Genomic DNA, 15,392 nt, shown 5'->3' with positions numbered 1-15,392 from the left:
ACTTCCGAAACTTTTGACAACCGAGGTGCAATTGTTGGTTGGCATATTCCTTTTTAGAAATGGAGAAACACGTCTCGGAAGCCATTTGACTTCTGAGGCGTGTTCGAAAACAGAGGCATTGTCTTCCAGGTTGTTGCCGTTTGGGTTCCAAATTGTTTGGCTTCCAAAGCGTTCGACAACCGAGGTTCCACTGTATATGATTTTTCTTCTTTCTATTATACACGGACCGCACAAGTCAACAGGCAGAGCTATCCAATGGTCCTGTTCTGCTGGCAGCCTGGCTGAGCATATCAAAAAGAGAGAATGAAAAAGAGACAATGCACATACTTTTGTAACCAAAGAAAATCTTTACTGAAAATTATACACACAGAGACACACAAACTTCAAGCAGAAGATGGTAAGACACTGCCTTTAAATGCTAAATTTAAAATCTAGATTTTAATATTGTTCAATAGGCATTGGTTACCAGTTTGCTTGGAAATTTGTTGCTTGCTACCTGTAAAGCCTTAAATGGTTCGGGACCAGTATATCCAGTGCCAGATTTACGCATAAGCTAAACAAACTATAGCCTAGGGCCCCACTCTCTTGGGGGCCCCGAAAAAATGTAAAGGGAAAAAACAACTGGGTGTACATTTCCAAAATATAAGATAAAAAACAAATAAAACAAAAGCTACATACAGCAACAGTGTTTTGTGTTATGTAGGCTCCTGTGATGTAAGTAATGGGCCCCGCCTGCTAGACTGCTCCCTAAAATATCACTGGTTTGCTCATTTCTATATACAGTGGTGCCTCACAAGACGAAATTAATCCATTCCGCGAGTCTCTTCGTCTTGCGGTTTTTTCGTTTGGCGAAGCACAGCTATTAGCGGCTTAGCGGCTTTAAGAAAAAGGAAACAAACTCGCAAGAACTCGCAAGACGTTTCGTCTTGCAAAGCAAGCCCATGGGGAAATTCGTCTTGCGGAACGCCTCAAAAAACGGAAAACTCTTTCGTCTAGCGAGTTTTTCGTCTTGCGAGGCATTCGTCTTGCGGGGCACCACTGTATATATAGGGTGCAAATGGCTTCATATACCTATTAAAGGTAAAGGGACCCCTGACCATTGGGTCCAGTCGTGACCAACTCTGGGGTTTCGGCGCTCATCTCACTCTATTGGCTGAGGGAGCTGACATACAGCTTCCGAGTCATGTGGCCAGCATGACTAAGCCGCTTCTGGCGAACCAGAGCAGCGCATGGAAACGCCGTTTACCTTCCCGCTGGAGCAGGAAGTATTTATCTACTTGCACTTTGACGTGCTTTTGAACTGCTAGTGGGCAGGAGCAGGGACCGAACAATGGGAGCTCACCCTGTTGCGGGGATTTGAACCGCCGACCTTCTGATCGGCAAGCCCTAGGATCAGTGGTTTGGACCACAGCGCCACCTGCGTCCCCCTATATACGGTACCTATTAGGTCCATAAATTACCATATAGCCCTGCAGCATATATTTAACACAAAAAACAGCGGCAATTTGTTGTTGACAAAGGACATCTGGACATATAAAGGGCCCCATTACCTTCAGTAGTTTAGGGCTACTTGCCCCCCCTTGCCTCTTCTTCCAGCTCCCCCCCCCCCCCGGTGCCCCTTCTCCGGCCCGCCACAAGGTCTGAGGGACAGTGGACCAGCCTGTGGCTAAAACAATTTGCCGACCCCTGGTCTAGAGGGACATTGCTGTCATTGTCACAAAATGCAGGTAGCAATGTGAGGTGAAAGGATAGGTAGTCTGGGTCCCCCTTTTCACCATTCACCCCAAATTTATCTGAAATAATAATAATAATAATAGTACCATTTATACCCTGTCCATCTGGCCAGGTCTCCCCAGCCACCCACATTGCATCTAAAAACATAAAAAATATGTATCAAGCAATAAAAACTTCCCGATACAGGGCTGCCTTCAGATGTCTTCTAAAACTTGTGTAATTCTTTATCTCCTTGACATCTGAAAGCTCTTTCGGGAGACTGGTGTGCCTCCCTTTCCATTCTTTTGACTCATGCACTGAGGAAAGGTAGTGGCCGTCTTGGTTTTCTCTGACTCATCACACAGTCCTTCGTGCCAGGCTTGTCGTTCCCTTCACCCACCCACTGTTTTGCTCTCCAGCCCCGTGTGAGGGGCGCTTGTTCCGAAAATGATCCGAGCTATTCCAGAGATTGCCCTGCACATGGACATAGCCCTAGCCTGTGACAGAACAAGGCATTTTCCCATCCTCATAGAGGGCCACTATAATGCTGAGATATACCCTCGAGCAGAAAACACATTCAGAGCCCAAGCAGGGAAAGTTGAGTCAATTAGATGTTTTCTGTGCCACAGGGCTGCCAACAATCCCATCTTTTGTGCTAGCAGAAGAATCGGAGCCTATGTGCTTCGCTAACTCTTTCTTGTTGGAGCGGAAAGGTCATGAACAGGCATGTAATGGAAAAGCGTGTGGCAAACTTTCCCTGGGAAGAGGGGGGTGGGTGGAAGAAGAGGAGAAAATAGCCAACTGGGGGGGGGGAAAGGCCTCCACTTCCTGGCTTTCAGAGGGGGTCAAGGGTTGGGTGAACCTCTTCCAGGCATGGGCATGGGAAATATCACAACCCAGGCGTAAAAGGCAAGGTCCTTTGGCCAGATACGTATCAAGGCCAGAGCAAGGTTTTGGACAATGTTCAACCATGGAGCTGCCATAAACTGTTCTAAACGGCTGTACAGAGAGACAGGGGAAATGTGTCCCTATTCATTCTCCTTGACCTCTCAGTGGCTTTTGATGCCATCAACCATGGTACTGATGTAAAAATTGGGGTTTGGCTTTGGCTGCCCAACTCTCCATGGGGCTCTGAGTCCCCTAAGTCCATGATGGGTCAGAGAAGAATGGATAGAGGCAGGATCCGGTGGAAAGCAAGGCAGATCTTCCATTTCCGGTTGCAAGAGAGTTCCCTCCCCTCCTTGAAGGAGGGAGAGACCCTGAACAAAAGTGTGCAGGGACCTTTAAAGACTTTGGACATTGCCCAACCCCCTTAGCCAAAGACCACCCCAAAGTCATCATACATACAGCATAGGAGGCAGGTCTACAGCAGAAACCCTGTCTGCCAGGATACCTGATAATGGCTACTGGTTGCATTACCTGGGCAGCCTGGCCATTCTTTGGTGATGGTTAATATTTTAGTTCCTGAATCCAGATCACAGGCTCACCCTATTCCTACACAAAGATGCCCTTATGACAGGATTTGTAAGCAAAAGGACAATGGGAAGGCTTTCCCCATTTGCCTCACTTACTGCAGAGGAATATTTGAGGTCACTGAGAGAGTCAAAATGGCTTCAGGTTTGCTCTTCCATACTCAGACACACTGTTTATGTATTTAGATAGATGTGCATTTATGAATATTTATTCTATATCTGAGACCTTAAGATTCTCATAACAGTATCCTTCAGAAAATGCAGTCCAAGTTGGGTGTGGGTGGCACCACTTTGCACTGGTTCCAGTCCTACTTGCAGGGAAGTGTCAAGAGAGTGAGGCTTGGGGAGAGCAGACAACCTCTCATCCATTCAACCACTAACAGCGCCTCAGTCTTAACCGGATTGAGCTTCAGTTTGTTGGCTCTCATCCAGTCCATTACGCAAGCATGACAACAGGGCAGCTCATTCATTACCTCACCTGAAGGTGTAAAGGAGAAGCAGAGCTGCGTGTCATCAGCATATTCCTGACAAACTGCTCCAAACCTCCAGAAAACCACACTCAGTGGTTTCATGTAGATGCTAAACAAACCTAGGGCAGAGCTTTCTGAAACTGTGTGTTGCGACATGTTAGTGTGTTGGCTGCAGTGCGTAACTGTGTTGTGCAAACGCTCCCTGCACTTCCTGGAAAGCAGTCAGTTTAACCTCCGGTTTGCTAGTAAAACTGAATTACTGCGTCATGAAATGATGCATATCTAAAAAAGTGTGTCATAGGAGATAAAATTAGACAGTGAAGGCTCCACGGGGTTGAATAGTACTCTCCAAGCATCACCCTCTGGAAACACCCCTCCAGGTAGGACCCCACTCGGTGATTTCATGTAGATGTCAAACAGCACAGGGGATAGAATTGAACCCACAATGAAAGCTCCACAGGCCTGAAAAACACTCCCTCTGGGAACAACCATCCAGTTAGGACCAAAATCACTGCAAAGCAGTGCCACCCACACCCAACTTGGACAGCTGCTCCAAAAGGATACCATGTTCAATGGTCTCAAAAGCCACTGAGAAGTTGAGGAGAATTAGCTGGGACCCATTTCTCCCGACAGGGGTCATCATACAGGGTAACCGAAGCAGTTTCCTTACCAAAACCAGGCCTAAACCACAACTGAAATAGATCAAAAATCAGTTTCTTCCTAGAACACCTGGAACTGGTCCATGACCACCCACTCAAGTAAAGGTAAAGGGACCCCTGACCATTAGGTCCAGTCGCGGACGACTCTGGGGTTGCAGCACTCATCTCGCTCTATAGGCCGAGGGAGCCAGCGTTTGTCCGCAGACGACTTCCGGGTCATGTGGCCAGCATGACTAAGCTGCTTCTAGCAAACCAGAGCAGCGCACGGAAACACAATTTACCTTCCCGCCGGAGAAGTACCTATTTATCTACTTGCACTTGACGTGCTTTCAAACTGCTAGGTGGGCAGGAGTTGGGACCGAACAATGGGAGCTCACCCCGTCGCGGGGATTCGAACCGCCGACCTTCTGATCGGCAAGCCCTAGGCTCTGTGGTTTAGACCAGTGTTTCCCAACCTTTTTTGGGCAAAGGCACACTTGTTTCATGAAAAAAATCTCGAAGCACACCACCATTACAGCCCCGTGACGTCAGCGCGCAGCGTCACGCCGGGAGGGACATGAATTGCTAGCAAATTACATAATCACCTCCTTGAGAGCTGGCTCATCTTCTCCGAAGGCAGAACCCCATTAATTAACAGCACAGACTCACACCATAGCCAAGACGAGGGGGGGAAACCTCAGTCATGCACAGTCATGCACATGTGCGGGCTAAATGAGGACGAAGACCGGGCAGAGAGCAGGGTTCAAATCACCCCACCTGGCCAGGACAATCCCTGGGTGCTCCCTTGGGCAACTCGCCTGACCCACCTCGCAGGGCTGTTGTTGCGAGGATAACACGGGGAGAACCACGCGCGCCCCCGGGAGCTCCTTGGAGGAGAAAGCGGGCGATGAATGCAATGCACGAAATATATGAGAGGCGACCAGGTTTTGCAGGTGAGGGGCCCCCACCAGCCTCCGCTTCCAACACCCGGCGCAACGACGCCAAAGTTTCCCCCCGGGCTCGGCTCGGGGAGCAGCGCTGCTCCCCCCGGCTCCCCTTCGCCCTCCCGGCTCTCTCTGCCACCCACTGGGGACCCCCCTCATCTGCCAAGTCCGGAGCGCCGGTGGAAGTTGCATGCATGCATGCAGGGCGCCGCGTTGCCATTGCATTGCACTGCACTCCATGCAATGCCTGCACGCATGCATTGCCTTGCACGCCCGCCAAGGGGTCTCCCCGCGGTCCGATGCGTCCCCTCCGGCGCGGATGCAGCATTGCAAAAATAAAAAACCCCCGACGCAGCCCTACCTGGGGGGCAGCCTCCGCCTCCGCGGGGATCCCCGGGCTCCATCCTGCCGCCCGATCTCTGCGGGGGCACAGGCAGGCTGCGCGGGGTCTGCGCGGAAGAGCCCCTGCCCGCCCGGCCACTGCCGCTGCGCTCATTCCATGGCCGGGAGAAGAGCGCTTCAAACAAAACGCCCGGCCCGCCAGGCCACGCTGGGAAACGTAGTTTGCGCACCCCGCGCGGGCGCGGAGCCCAAGGGTGAGGGGACTATGGATCCCGGCAGCCCCCGCGCCGGGGACGGAGGGGGAGAGGCTGGGTGCAGGGATGGAGGGACGGGTGGGTGAGCGAGTGAGTGAGTGGCAGCCGCCAAGCCTTGGCCGAGAGCCAGGAAGGGCCTCCCCGGAGGGGGAGGAGGAGGAGGGAGGCGCAGAGCGGGAGGGAGGGAGGGAACCCCAGGGGTCATCTAGTGACGGCGCCCCAATCGAAAATTTGACTTAAAAAAAAATCTTTCAAATTTTTTAATTTTTCCCGCGGCACACCAGGCAACATCTCGCGGCACACTAGTGTGCCGCGGAACAGTGGTTGGGAAACACTGGTTTAGACCACAGCGCCACCCGCATCCTAGAAGGCAAATGCATAAACCTGAAGTTGGCCAACATCGTATTGGAACTTTGGTGCTCTTCCATTTAATAGGATTTGGGGGAGTTATTTTCTAGATTGTTTGCAGATTTGATCATAATATGTGCACTAGTGGCTCAGTTCAGATGTCACACCAAGGTCAGCTATGGTTCAGCGTGGTATTTGGACTGACAAACCATGGTTTCCAATTTACGGGCAAACTAGAATCAGAAACTCTCTTTGAAATAGCTTTGCAAACTATGGCTTGACAACTGTGGTTAGCTTAAAAACTGGAAGTGGGTGCTTCTGATACCCTGCTCTAGTATACCCAAGAGGAGAGGAACTGGGAAGGATTTAAGCCCAAGTCCGCTCACCCCTTTTGGTGCCATGGCATTGTAGGATGGCAAAGGCTTCACTGGGGCCCCGCTGAGGGAACTGGAACAGCGGTGCCCTTCCTGATAGGCGGTGGGGGCTTAAGCCCCCTCCATCTATGAGGAGCTGGATCCTGGCCTGCACCCAGCTTTGGCTAATGGGGATGCAAGCTGGGAACTTGGCTTCCCTTGGATTCACCCCTTGCCCATTTAAGCAGCCCACACCTGGGGCACTACCTGTTTGTTCCTTCGCCAGGTTTTTTCCCCTGCCCACCCACCCTTGGTTTAAGCTTTGACTTAAGCAGTGACTTTGCTGTGTTTAAGCTTTGACTTAAGCAATGACTTTGCTGTGGCTACGGTGGTCGCCATTCTTTAAGGGAGCCAGGTAGGAATTTGCCCACTGGGCTAAGTGGCACTGTGAGCCCCTGGTTTTGCCTACCTCATAGCAACCCTCACAACTGATTGGGCATTGGGGCAATCCTTTGTTTTGGATGGAGGGGAGATTGTAGTCTCCGCCTGCCCCTCCAAACTCTGGGGTATCCCATGTCCCAGTGGCCATGTCCGTGTGCCCTGGGGGGCCAGGGCCAAAGGCACTCCCCCAGACGGTGGTCCCTGCAGGGGTCACCCTATTATTTGATGTAAGTCTTAGGTGTTAGGATATAGTTCCGGTCCACCTTAAAAAAGGAGCAGGCATGACTGTTGTGCGTCACATGCCTGTTTACTTCCAGCACTTGCTGGGAACTTCCGTTTGTATATAGCTTTTGTGCTGTTGCTGTTTTGCTGGAGACAAAGGGAAGCAGACATGTTTTCCTCTGTTCCTGAACTATTCTGAGTAAATGTTGTACATTATGCTTACACATTTCTCTGTCCACCTCTTCTGCTGTGAGAAGATTTACACACTCTGCTGACAGAGCGTGCAAGGGTCTCTAAACGTATCTGAGGCTCGCGTCGCTGTTTTATGCTGTTGCAAGGGAGACTGGCTGCCGGCTGGGGGCTGGAGCCAGCTGGGGGCCTGCCTGATGCCCCCATCTTCCCGCCAGTATCCCAACATTAGGAACCCCCATCTGCATTGACCACGCATCACTTCCAGTGGGCGGGCTGGAAGTATTTCGATTGTCCCATACCCAAGCTAAACCTCTTTCATCTGTATTCAATAAAGTTGTGGCCTTTTTTGACCCAAAACCAGTCTCATTGGTCTCTTATTATTTGGGTTGGGGTAAGGGAAGTCCGATGCCTGCAGCTCATTCACCATTGTTTGCTGTTATATCTGAACGGGGCCGGTGATTCCAGATCATTTTTATACTCTTCTCCTAATAGAAAATAACGGAGAGATATTTCTGTTGAGTGCCCATTCTTCCAGTTTCTGCAGGGAGCAATAAGTAAGGAAAGGTCAATTGCTGCAATCAATATGCAAGTGGCTGTGAGTTGGACCGTGACTGAATGAAGACACACAGGTAAGGAAGTGGCCAGCATTAGAGACATCTGTGGAGATGGTTATTGGCAGAAATGACACTGCCATCATATCACCCTCTGTTACGCAAAGAAAAGGGAGCTGGCCTCTTTTGCTGCAGAAGCAGCACTCAGCCATCCTGCCTGGGCTTCAAGAACAACTCAGAATGTCACCGAGAAAGGTCACCAAAGAAAGACAGCGAAACCTCATGTGAACTCTCGTGTCTCTTATGCAGGCTCTGGTTGGATTTGCTACAGGTGCTTTCAGCAAGGCACAAATCTAAGAGACTCCTGTTTTATACAAACTTAGCCAACGTTCACAAAATGCTAGCTGAAGTAGGATGACCTTCCACAGCAGGAAACAAGGCAGAGCAAAGACTTTGAACCAACTTGGAGCGCTCATCCACATTTGCCTTCCCTCTGCATTTCTAGGCAGGTTCATGTCCAATCGAGAACCTTCCTTCCTTCCTTCCTTCCTTCCTTCCTTCCTTCCTTCCTTCCTTCCTTCCTTTCTTTCTTTCTTTCTTTCTTTCTTTCTTTCTTTCTCTCTTTCTTTTGCCTTATAATAATAATAATAATAATTTATTATTTGTACCCCGCCCATCTGGCTGGGTTTCCCCAGCCACTCTGGGCGGCTTCCATAGAAACCAAAAAAACACTAAAATATCATACATTAAAAACTTCCCTGAACAGGGCTGCCTTAAGATGTCTTCTGAATGTCAGGTAGTTGTTTATCGTTTTGACATCTGATGGGAGGGCGTTCCACAGGGCGGGCGCCACTACCGAAAAGGCCCTCTGCCTGGTTCCCTGTAGCTTTGCTTCTCGCAATGAGGGAACCGCCAGAAGGCCCTCGGCGCTGGACCTCAGCGTCCGGGCAGAACGATGGGTGTGGAGACGCTCCTTCAGGTATACTGGGCCGAGGCCGTTTAAGGCTTTCAAGGTCAACACTAGCACTTTGAATTGTGCTCGGAAACGTACTGGGAGCCAATGTAGGTCTTTCAAGACCGGTGTTATGTGGTCTCGGCGGCTGCCCCCAGTCACCAGTCTAGCTGCCGCATTCTGGATTAGCTGTAGTTTCCGAGTCACCTTCAAATGTAGCCCCACGTAGAGCGCATTGCAGTAGTCCAAGCGGGAGATAACCAGAGCATGCACCACTCTGGTGAGACAGTCTGCGGGCAGGTAGGGTCTCAGCCTGCGTACCAGGTGGAGTTGGTAGACAGCTGCCCTGGATACAGAATTGACCTGCGCCTCCATGGACAGCTGTGAGTCCAAAATGACTCCCGGGCTGTGCACCTGGTCCTTCAGGGGCACAGTTACCCTATTCAGGACCAGGTAACCCCCCACACCTGCCCGCCCCCTATCCCCCAAAAACAGTACTTCTGTCTTGTCAGGATTCAACTTCAATCCATTAGCCGCCATCCATCCTCCAACCGCCTCCAGGCACTCACACAGGACCTTCACCACCTTCACTGGTTCTGATTTGAAAGAGAGGTAGAGCTGGGTATCATCTGCATATTGATGGACACCCAGCCCAAACCCCCTGATGATCTCTCCCAGCGGCTTCATATAGATGTTAAAAAGCATGGGGGAGAGGACGGAACCCTGAGGCACCCCACAAGTGAGGGCCCAAGGGTCTGAACACTCATCCCCCACCACCACTTTCTGAACACGGCCCAGGAGAAAGGAGCGAAACCACTGTATAACAGTGAAACCACTGTTATACAAAAGTGCCTTGGCACTTTTCTTGCAGAAACCCCCTCTATAGCACTGAATTGGACCAAGCAACAATCCACAGGCTTTGGGAGGATTGCATAAACCTGCCTGACCAGAGATGACAGTGGGACAACAACGACAACAGAGTTGTACCCACCGAAGCCACAATGGCTGTACTGTGCCGCACAGCTTCGAACACTATGGTCTGATTTCAGCCAGTGTGTCCACAGCTCACCAGCTTCTGCGCATATGCCCTGCGCTGTGGCCTCATGGATGGGTTTAACAATTTGCTGAACTACATTGCCCAGCTAAACTAACAAGAGCAACAAAAGGAGGGGGAACAAATGCAGCAGTATACTGTAATTAGAAGTGAAGGAAGAGATGAATGGATAATCGGGAAGAAGAGAAGTGGCAGAACAGAGCTAAATCAGCCATGCACCCGGTTGTCGTTCAGAAAGAAAGCTAAATGCCAAGCACAGCAGAGAACAAGTACTAAGAAAGAGCTGGATTTAAGAGCTATTTAAAATCAGCATTTGGACCTTTGCACCCACTCATCCCCTTAGTTGCTTCCTAAGCAAAGATTTATTAACTACAGTTTCCTTTGTGGACAGTTTTCCTGGATGATAAAATCATGGATGGTGGTAGGAGAGTTAATCTAGATTCAGAAATAGCTTCATTTATTTAACAGTTTGTTACTGGAAGGAATTTACACAATTGTCTCTGTGTTAATTAATTTTTGCATGGCAGTCATATTGATTTATCTGGCCATTTGAATCTGGATTTAACTCTTTAGCTGCTGCTGGAGATGCACCGTTTACAGAGAGAACATCAAGCTGCAGGCAAAATGGCCTTCTTGAAATTTTTTGATTAAAATATAGTTGTATAATTGGGGAGATAATATTTTCTTTTTATCATTTACCTTTTCACGATCCCTGTGTGGCTGCTATTAGAGTCATAGTACTCCGGCTCCCTCGGCCAATAAAGCGAGATGAGCGCCGCAACCCCAGAGTCGGCCACAACTGGACCTAATGGTCAGAGGTCCCTTTACCTTTTTAATTGGGGGATCCATGAGATCATTAATAATTATCTCTGGAATGGTTTGAAGCCAACATTTCCAGGGATTGATGGATTGAAATGTCTGCCATCTTAGCCCCTTCCTTCCTTCCTTCCTTCCTTCCTTCCTTCCTTCCTTCCTTCCTTCCAAGTTGAACTTGCCATCATCTTTCCCCATGGTGTCAGATGGGTCTTTCATAGGCGAACATTCAACAATGGAGGGGCCACTACTGAAAAGGCCCCTTCTCTCATGATTTGTACCCCACTTGGCAGGGGCACTCAGAGAAGATTGTCAGATGACAGCCTCAAGGGTCAGGGAGGTACAGGAGAGAAAATGTGTTTGATCAGATACATCAGAGGGCCCAAGTTGTAAAGGGCATTAAAGGTCAGAACCAGCACTTTGAACTGGGCACAGAAATGGACTGGGAGCCAGCTAAGATAACAAACAGATGAAAAACTGATAGAAGATATTCTACGCCACAGAGATTGTATAAGCCTTGAGCGGCAAAGATCAATGAGCGCCACCAAACTACGAACCTGGTCCTCTATGACAACCTCCTCCAGAACATGCCTGGCCTGAGCAGATGGATCACACAGAGCCTGCTTCCAGTGATCCAGTTACAAAGACTTCATTCAGCATCTCTGCAGTCTCCTTTCCTCCTTTAGCACACCTGTAAAGAACCTCACTCCTGCCAACCTAGCAGTTCGAAAGCACGTCAAAGTGCAAGTAGATAAATAGGTACTGCTCCGGCGGGAAGGTAAACGGTGTTTCCGTGCACTGTTCTGGTTCCCAGAAGCGGCTTGGTCATGCTGGCCACATGACCCGGAAGCTGTCTGCGGACAAATACCGGCTCCCTCGGCCCATAGAGCGAAATGAGCGCCACAACCCCAGAGTCAGCCATGACTGGACCTAATGTCCAGGGATCCCTTTACTTTAAAGAACCTTGGATGCTCCATTTCCTCAGGAGCACATCTGATCTATGTTCCTTCTCATCTCTTGGTTAAGCCACTTAGTTTGGTTTTGTCCCTGCAGTGTTTTTAAACATGACTGGGCACTCGGACAATAAACAAGGCATCTCTGTCAGTCTCAACAGGGTATATCCAATTCCACTCCATCTTCAGCAGTTAAAAACAAAACAAAAAACCCCCACACCTCACAGAAACACAAATAAATATATACCAGTTAAACCAGGGGTCAGCAAACTTTTTCAGCAGGGGGCCAATCCACTGTCCCTCAGAAATTATGGGGGGCCAGACTATATTTTGAAAAGAAAAAAAATGAATGAATTCCTATGCCCCATAAATAACCCAGAGATGCATTTTGAATAAAAGGACACATTCCACTCATGTAAAAACATGCTGATTCACGGGCCGGATTTAGAAGGCAATTGGGCTGGATCCGGCCCCCGGGCCTTAGTTTGCCTACCCATGAGTTAAACCAATCTTTAGACCTGCAGATGGTGAAGTGAGCACAACTTAAAATTATGGGGAAAGGTTATCTGATAAAAGTCAGTCTTGAAAAGACACGGTTTTATTGACAAAGGGGGATTTGTGCTCTAGACCTAAATGTCAGGTTAACTCTCTGTTGTTCGTTTGGGCTATGTAGTGTTTTTTAGGCTTTGCCCAAACAGCAGCTTAAAGAACAGCAACATGCTCCATAAACACAGGGTGAGAATCTGGTCGTGGCAGGACAACATTACGGGCTGGGATGGTCTCACACTTAGCAACTGTGTGGACCAGCATATAAAAATGGTCAAGCTGAGCACTCTATGACTTTTCATCTACACAGATCCCCAGTGCTATGGAGCTTAGCCACACTGGAGCATACTGTGTTTCTGCAGCTGTTGGCGTTCCCATTTAAATTGCATTTGTCTACATGCCATTATGTATGGAAGTGAAAGCTGGACTATAAAGAAAGCTGATCGCCGAAGAATTGATGCTTTTGAATTATGGTGCTGGAGGAGACTCTTGAGAGTCCCATGGACTGCAAGAAGATCAAACCTCTCCATTCTGACGAAAATCAGCCCTGAGTGCTCACTGGAAGGACAGATCCTGAAGCTGAGGCTCCAATACTTTGGCCACCTCATGAGAAGAGAAGACTCCCTGGAAAAGACCCTGATGTTGGGAAAGATGGAGGGCACAAGGAGAAGGGGCCAACCGAGGACGAGATGGTTGGATAGTGTTCGCGAAGCTACCAGCATGAGTTTGACCAAACTGCGGGAGGCAGTGGAAGACAGAAGTGCCTGGCGTGCTCTGGTCCATGGGGTCACAAAGAGTCGGACACGACTAAACAACTAAACAATAACAACAACAACACATGCCATTACCCTAAAACAGCACCAGTCTTCATGCTTTCCCCCATAAATTTGGGTTGAAGCTCACTTTGCCACCTTTGCCATCAGTATGGGTCTTAGACTACTGCAATGTGCTCTACGTGGGGCTACCTTTGAAGGTGACCCGGAAACTGCAACTAATCCAGAATGCGGCAGCTAGACTGGTGACTGGGAGCGGTCGCCGAGACCACATAACACCGGTCCTGGAAGACCTACATTGGCTCCCAGTACATTTCTGAGCACAATTCAAAGTGTTGGTGCTGACCTTTAAAGCCCTAAACGGCCTCAGCCCAGTATACCTAAAAAAGCATCTCCACCCCATCGTTCTGCCCGGGCACTGAGGTCCAGCTCCAAGGGCCTTCTGGTGGTTCCCTCACCGCGAGAAGCGAAGTTACAGGGAACCAGGCAGAGGGCCTTCTCGGTTGTGGCGCCCTCCCTGTGGAACACCCTCCCACCAGGTGTCAAAGAAATAAACAACTATCTAACTTTTAGAAGACATCTGAAGGCAGACCTGTTTGTTGTTGTTTAGTCGTTTTAGGGGGTTCCCCCCCTAAAAATAATGTCAAAAATTAGGGTGCGTCTTATACACAGATAGTGTCTTTCCCCCATTTTCTTAAATCTGAGTCCTCCTAAACTGAGTCTTGTACATGGGGGCATCTTATAGACGGGAAAATGCGGTATTTCAGTTTTGGGGAAAGTTGACACTTTTCCGTTTACGTTTTGAGAGGTACTTTTTTGAAAACCTAATTTTCCATTCTTGTTGATGACTTACCCTAAAGCAAAACTTGTACAGATCAGATGGCCAAACTTGGAACTTTCATATCCTATTTCCCACCTGCTATTACTAAATCCAACAAACAGTTGGTACAAAATCAAATTAGGAGGATTAGATTTTTTTTGCAAACAAATTCAAACTGGGAACATTTGATTGAAATCCCCCCCCCATGACAATATTGCATAAGTGGTGGGAATGTAAGAAAATCAGAAACTTTTGGGATAGTATCTATGAAGATTTTTTTTAAAAAAAAGTTTAAACAAACATTTGTTAAAAAGCCAGATGCATTTCTCTTGGGTTTACTAGCACCAGATATCCCAAGCAATAAAAGAAGGATATTTTTATATGCCACAACAGTGGCAAGAATACTTAGAGGAATGTATTAGACAAAATGTAAAGAAATATACAATAATAAGAGTACATTCAATTGTAAAAAATGAATATACAACAGGACAGACAGGAAGTCCAACGTGTTGGTACAGACATGACTTTGGAATAGATTTTTTTGTCCTTGGTTTTTTTTCCTTGTTATCTTTAGGTATATAAACTTTATACATAAATTTTGTATACATGTTGAAAATTATATGATAATAAGCATTGCAATGCAATATTATAATCTTTACCGATGTAACATAAGAACGTAAATAAATAAATAAAATAAAATACAGTAAAATAAAATAAAATAAAATAAAAAGAATACTTCTTGGCAGAAAATGGAAGGGAGAGGAGATTCCAACAAAGGAAGAGTGGCAGATAAAATTATTTGAATACATTGAGCTTGCTAAAATGACATAATTAATTAGGAATCAAACAAACCAAAAGTTCAGTAAGGAATGGGAGTGTTATAAAATCTACTTTAAAAAACATTGTTCGCAAGTAAAACCTTTATTATGCTTTGACTGATTTTTGCAAAATACAAAACAGTTACTATAATTAAATCATATAGTACCAAGAAATGAGAAACATCTAAAGAAGGCAGTTAATTACGGAAAAGTATGACACACATTGAGGTGGGTGGAAGTCATCTCAAAAGGATGGAACAATAATGATTGATAAGTTAGAATATCAATTATTGGTAATTGGCAGAGGAAAAAACATTTAGTTAATACGTGTTTTATGTTTTTGCTTATCGTTATTTGTGGTTCGAATATTGGGCTGTTTTTTTCTCATGGATGTATGTAAGAAGCAAAATTCAATAAAAAGAAAGAGAAAGAAATTCCCCCATGAATTAATTCTGACTGCTTTCATAAGCAGCTACCTTTTCCCTGAGTCACCTTGCAAACGCATATCTCTCTGCCAAAAGCTTCAGCACAAAGGGGAAGTAATCATAACCTTTCATAAACTTAAAGACTGCGAGAAGAACTTACAGAAACAAGGAAACCGATCTACCCTCGTGGAGTGGCTCATCCAGGTGTATTGCTGCTGTGTCTCCATCTTCAATCTACTCCTTCTTTAAAGTTGTGTTGGACCAAAACAACTCTGACAGACAACGCTGGCGGAAGGGC

At 47.6% G+C, this 15,392-nt stretch overlaps 1 protein-coding gene across 1 annotated transcript in view; it reads right to left on the bottom strand.

Annotated features, from left to right (window-relative positions):
• Positions 1-15,392, bottom strand: part of RXRG (retinoid X receptor gamma) — a 77,992-nt gene extending 62,600 nt beyond the window's left edge. Inside the window, exon 1 of the mRNA XM_083506820.1 lies at positions 15,255-15,392. Within this exon, the coding sequence (XP_083362946.1) occupies positions 15,255-15,321 (67 nt within the window). The 5' untranslated portion in view covers positions 15,322-15,392. The remainder of the gene's footprint in view (positions 1-15,254) is intronic.

Source organism: Podarcis liolepis, assembly GCF_965112155.1.
Source record: "Podarcis liolepis genome assembly, chromosome: 6".
Taxonomy (NCBI): Eukaryota; Metazoa; Chordata; class Lepidosauria; order Squamata; family Lacertidae; genus Podarcis; species Podarcis liolepis.
This window is presented reverse-complemented; position numbering and strand designations above follow the sequence as displayed.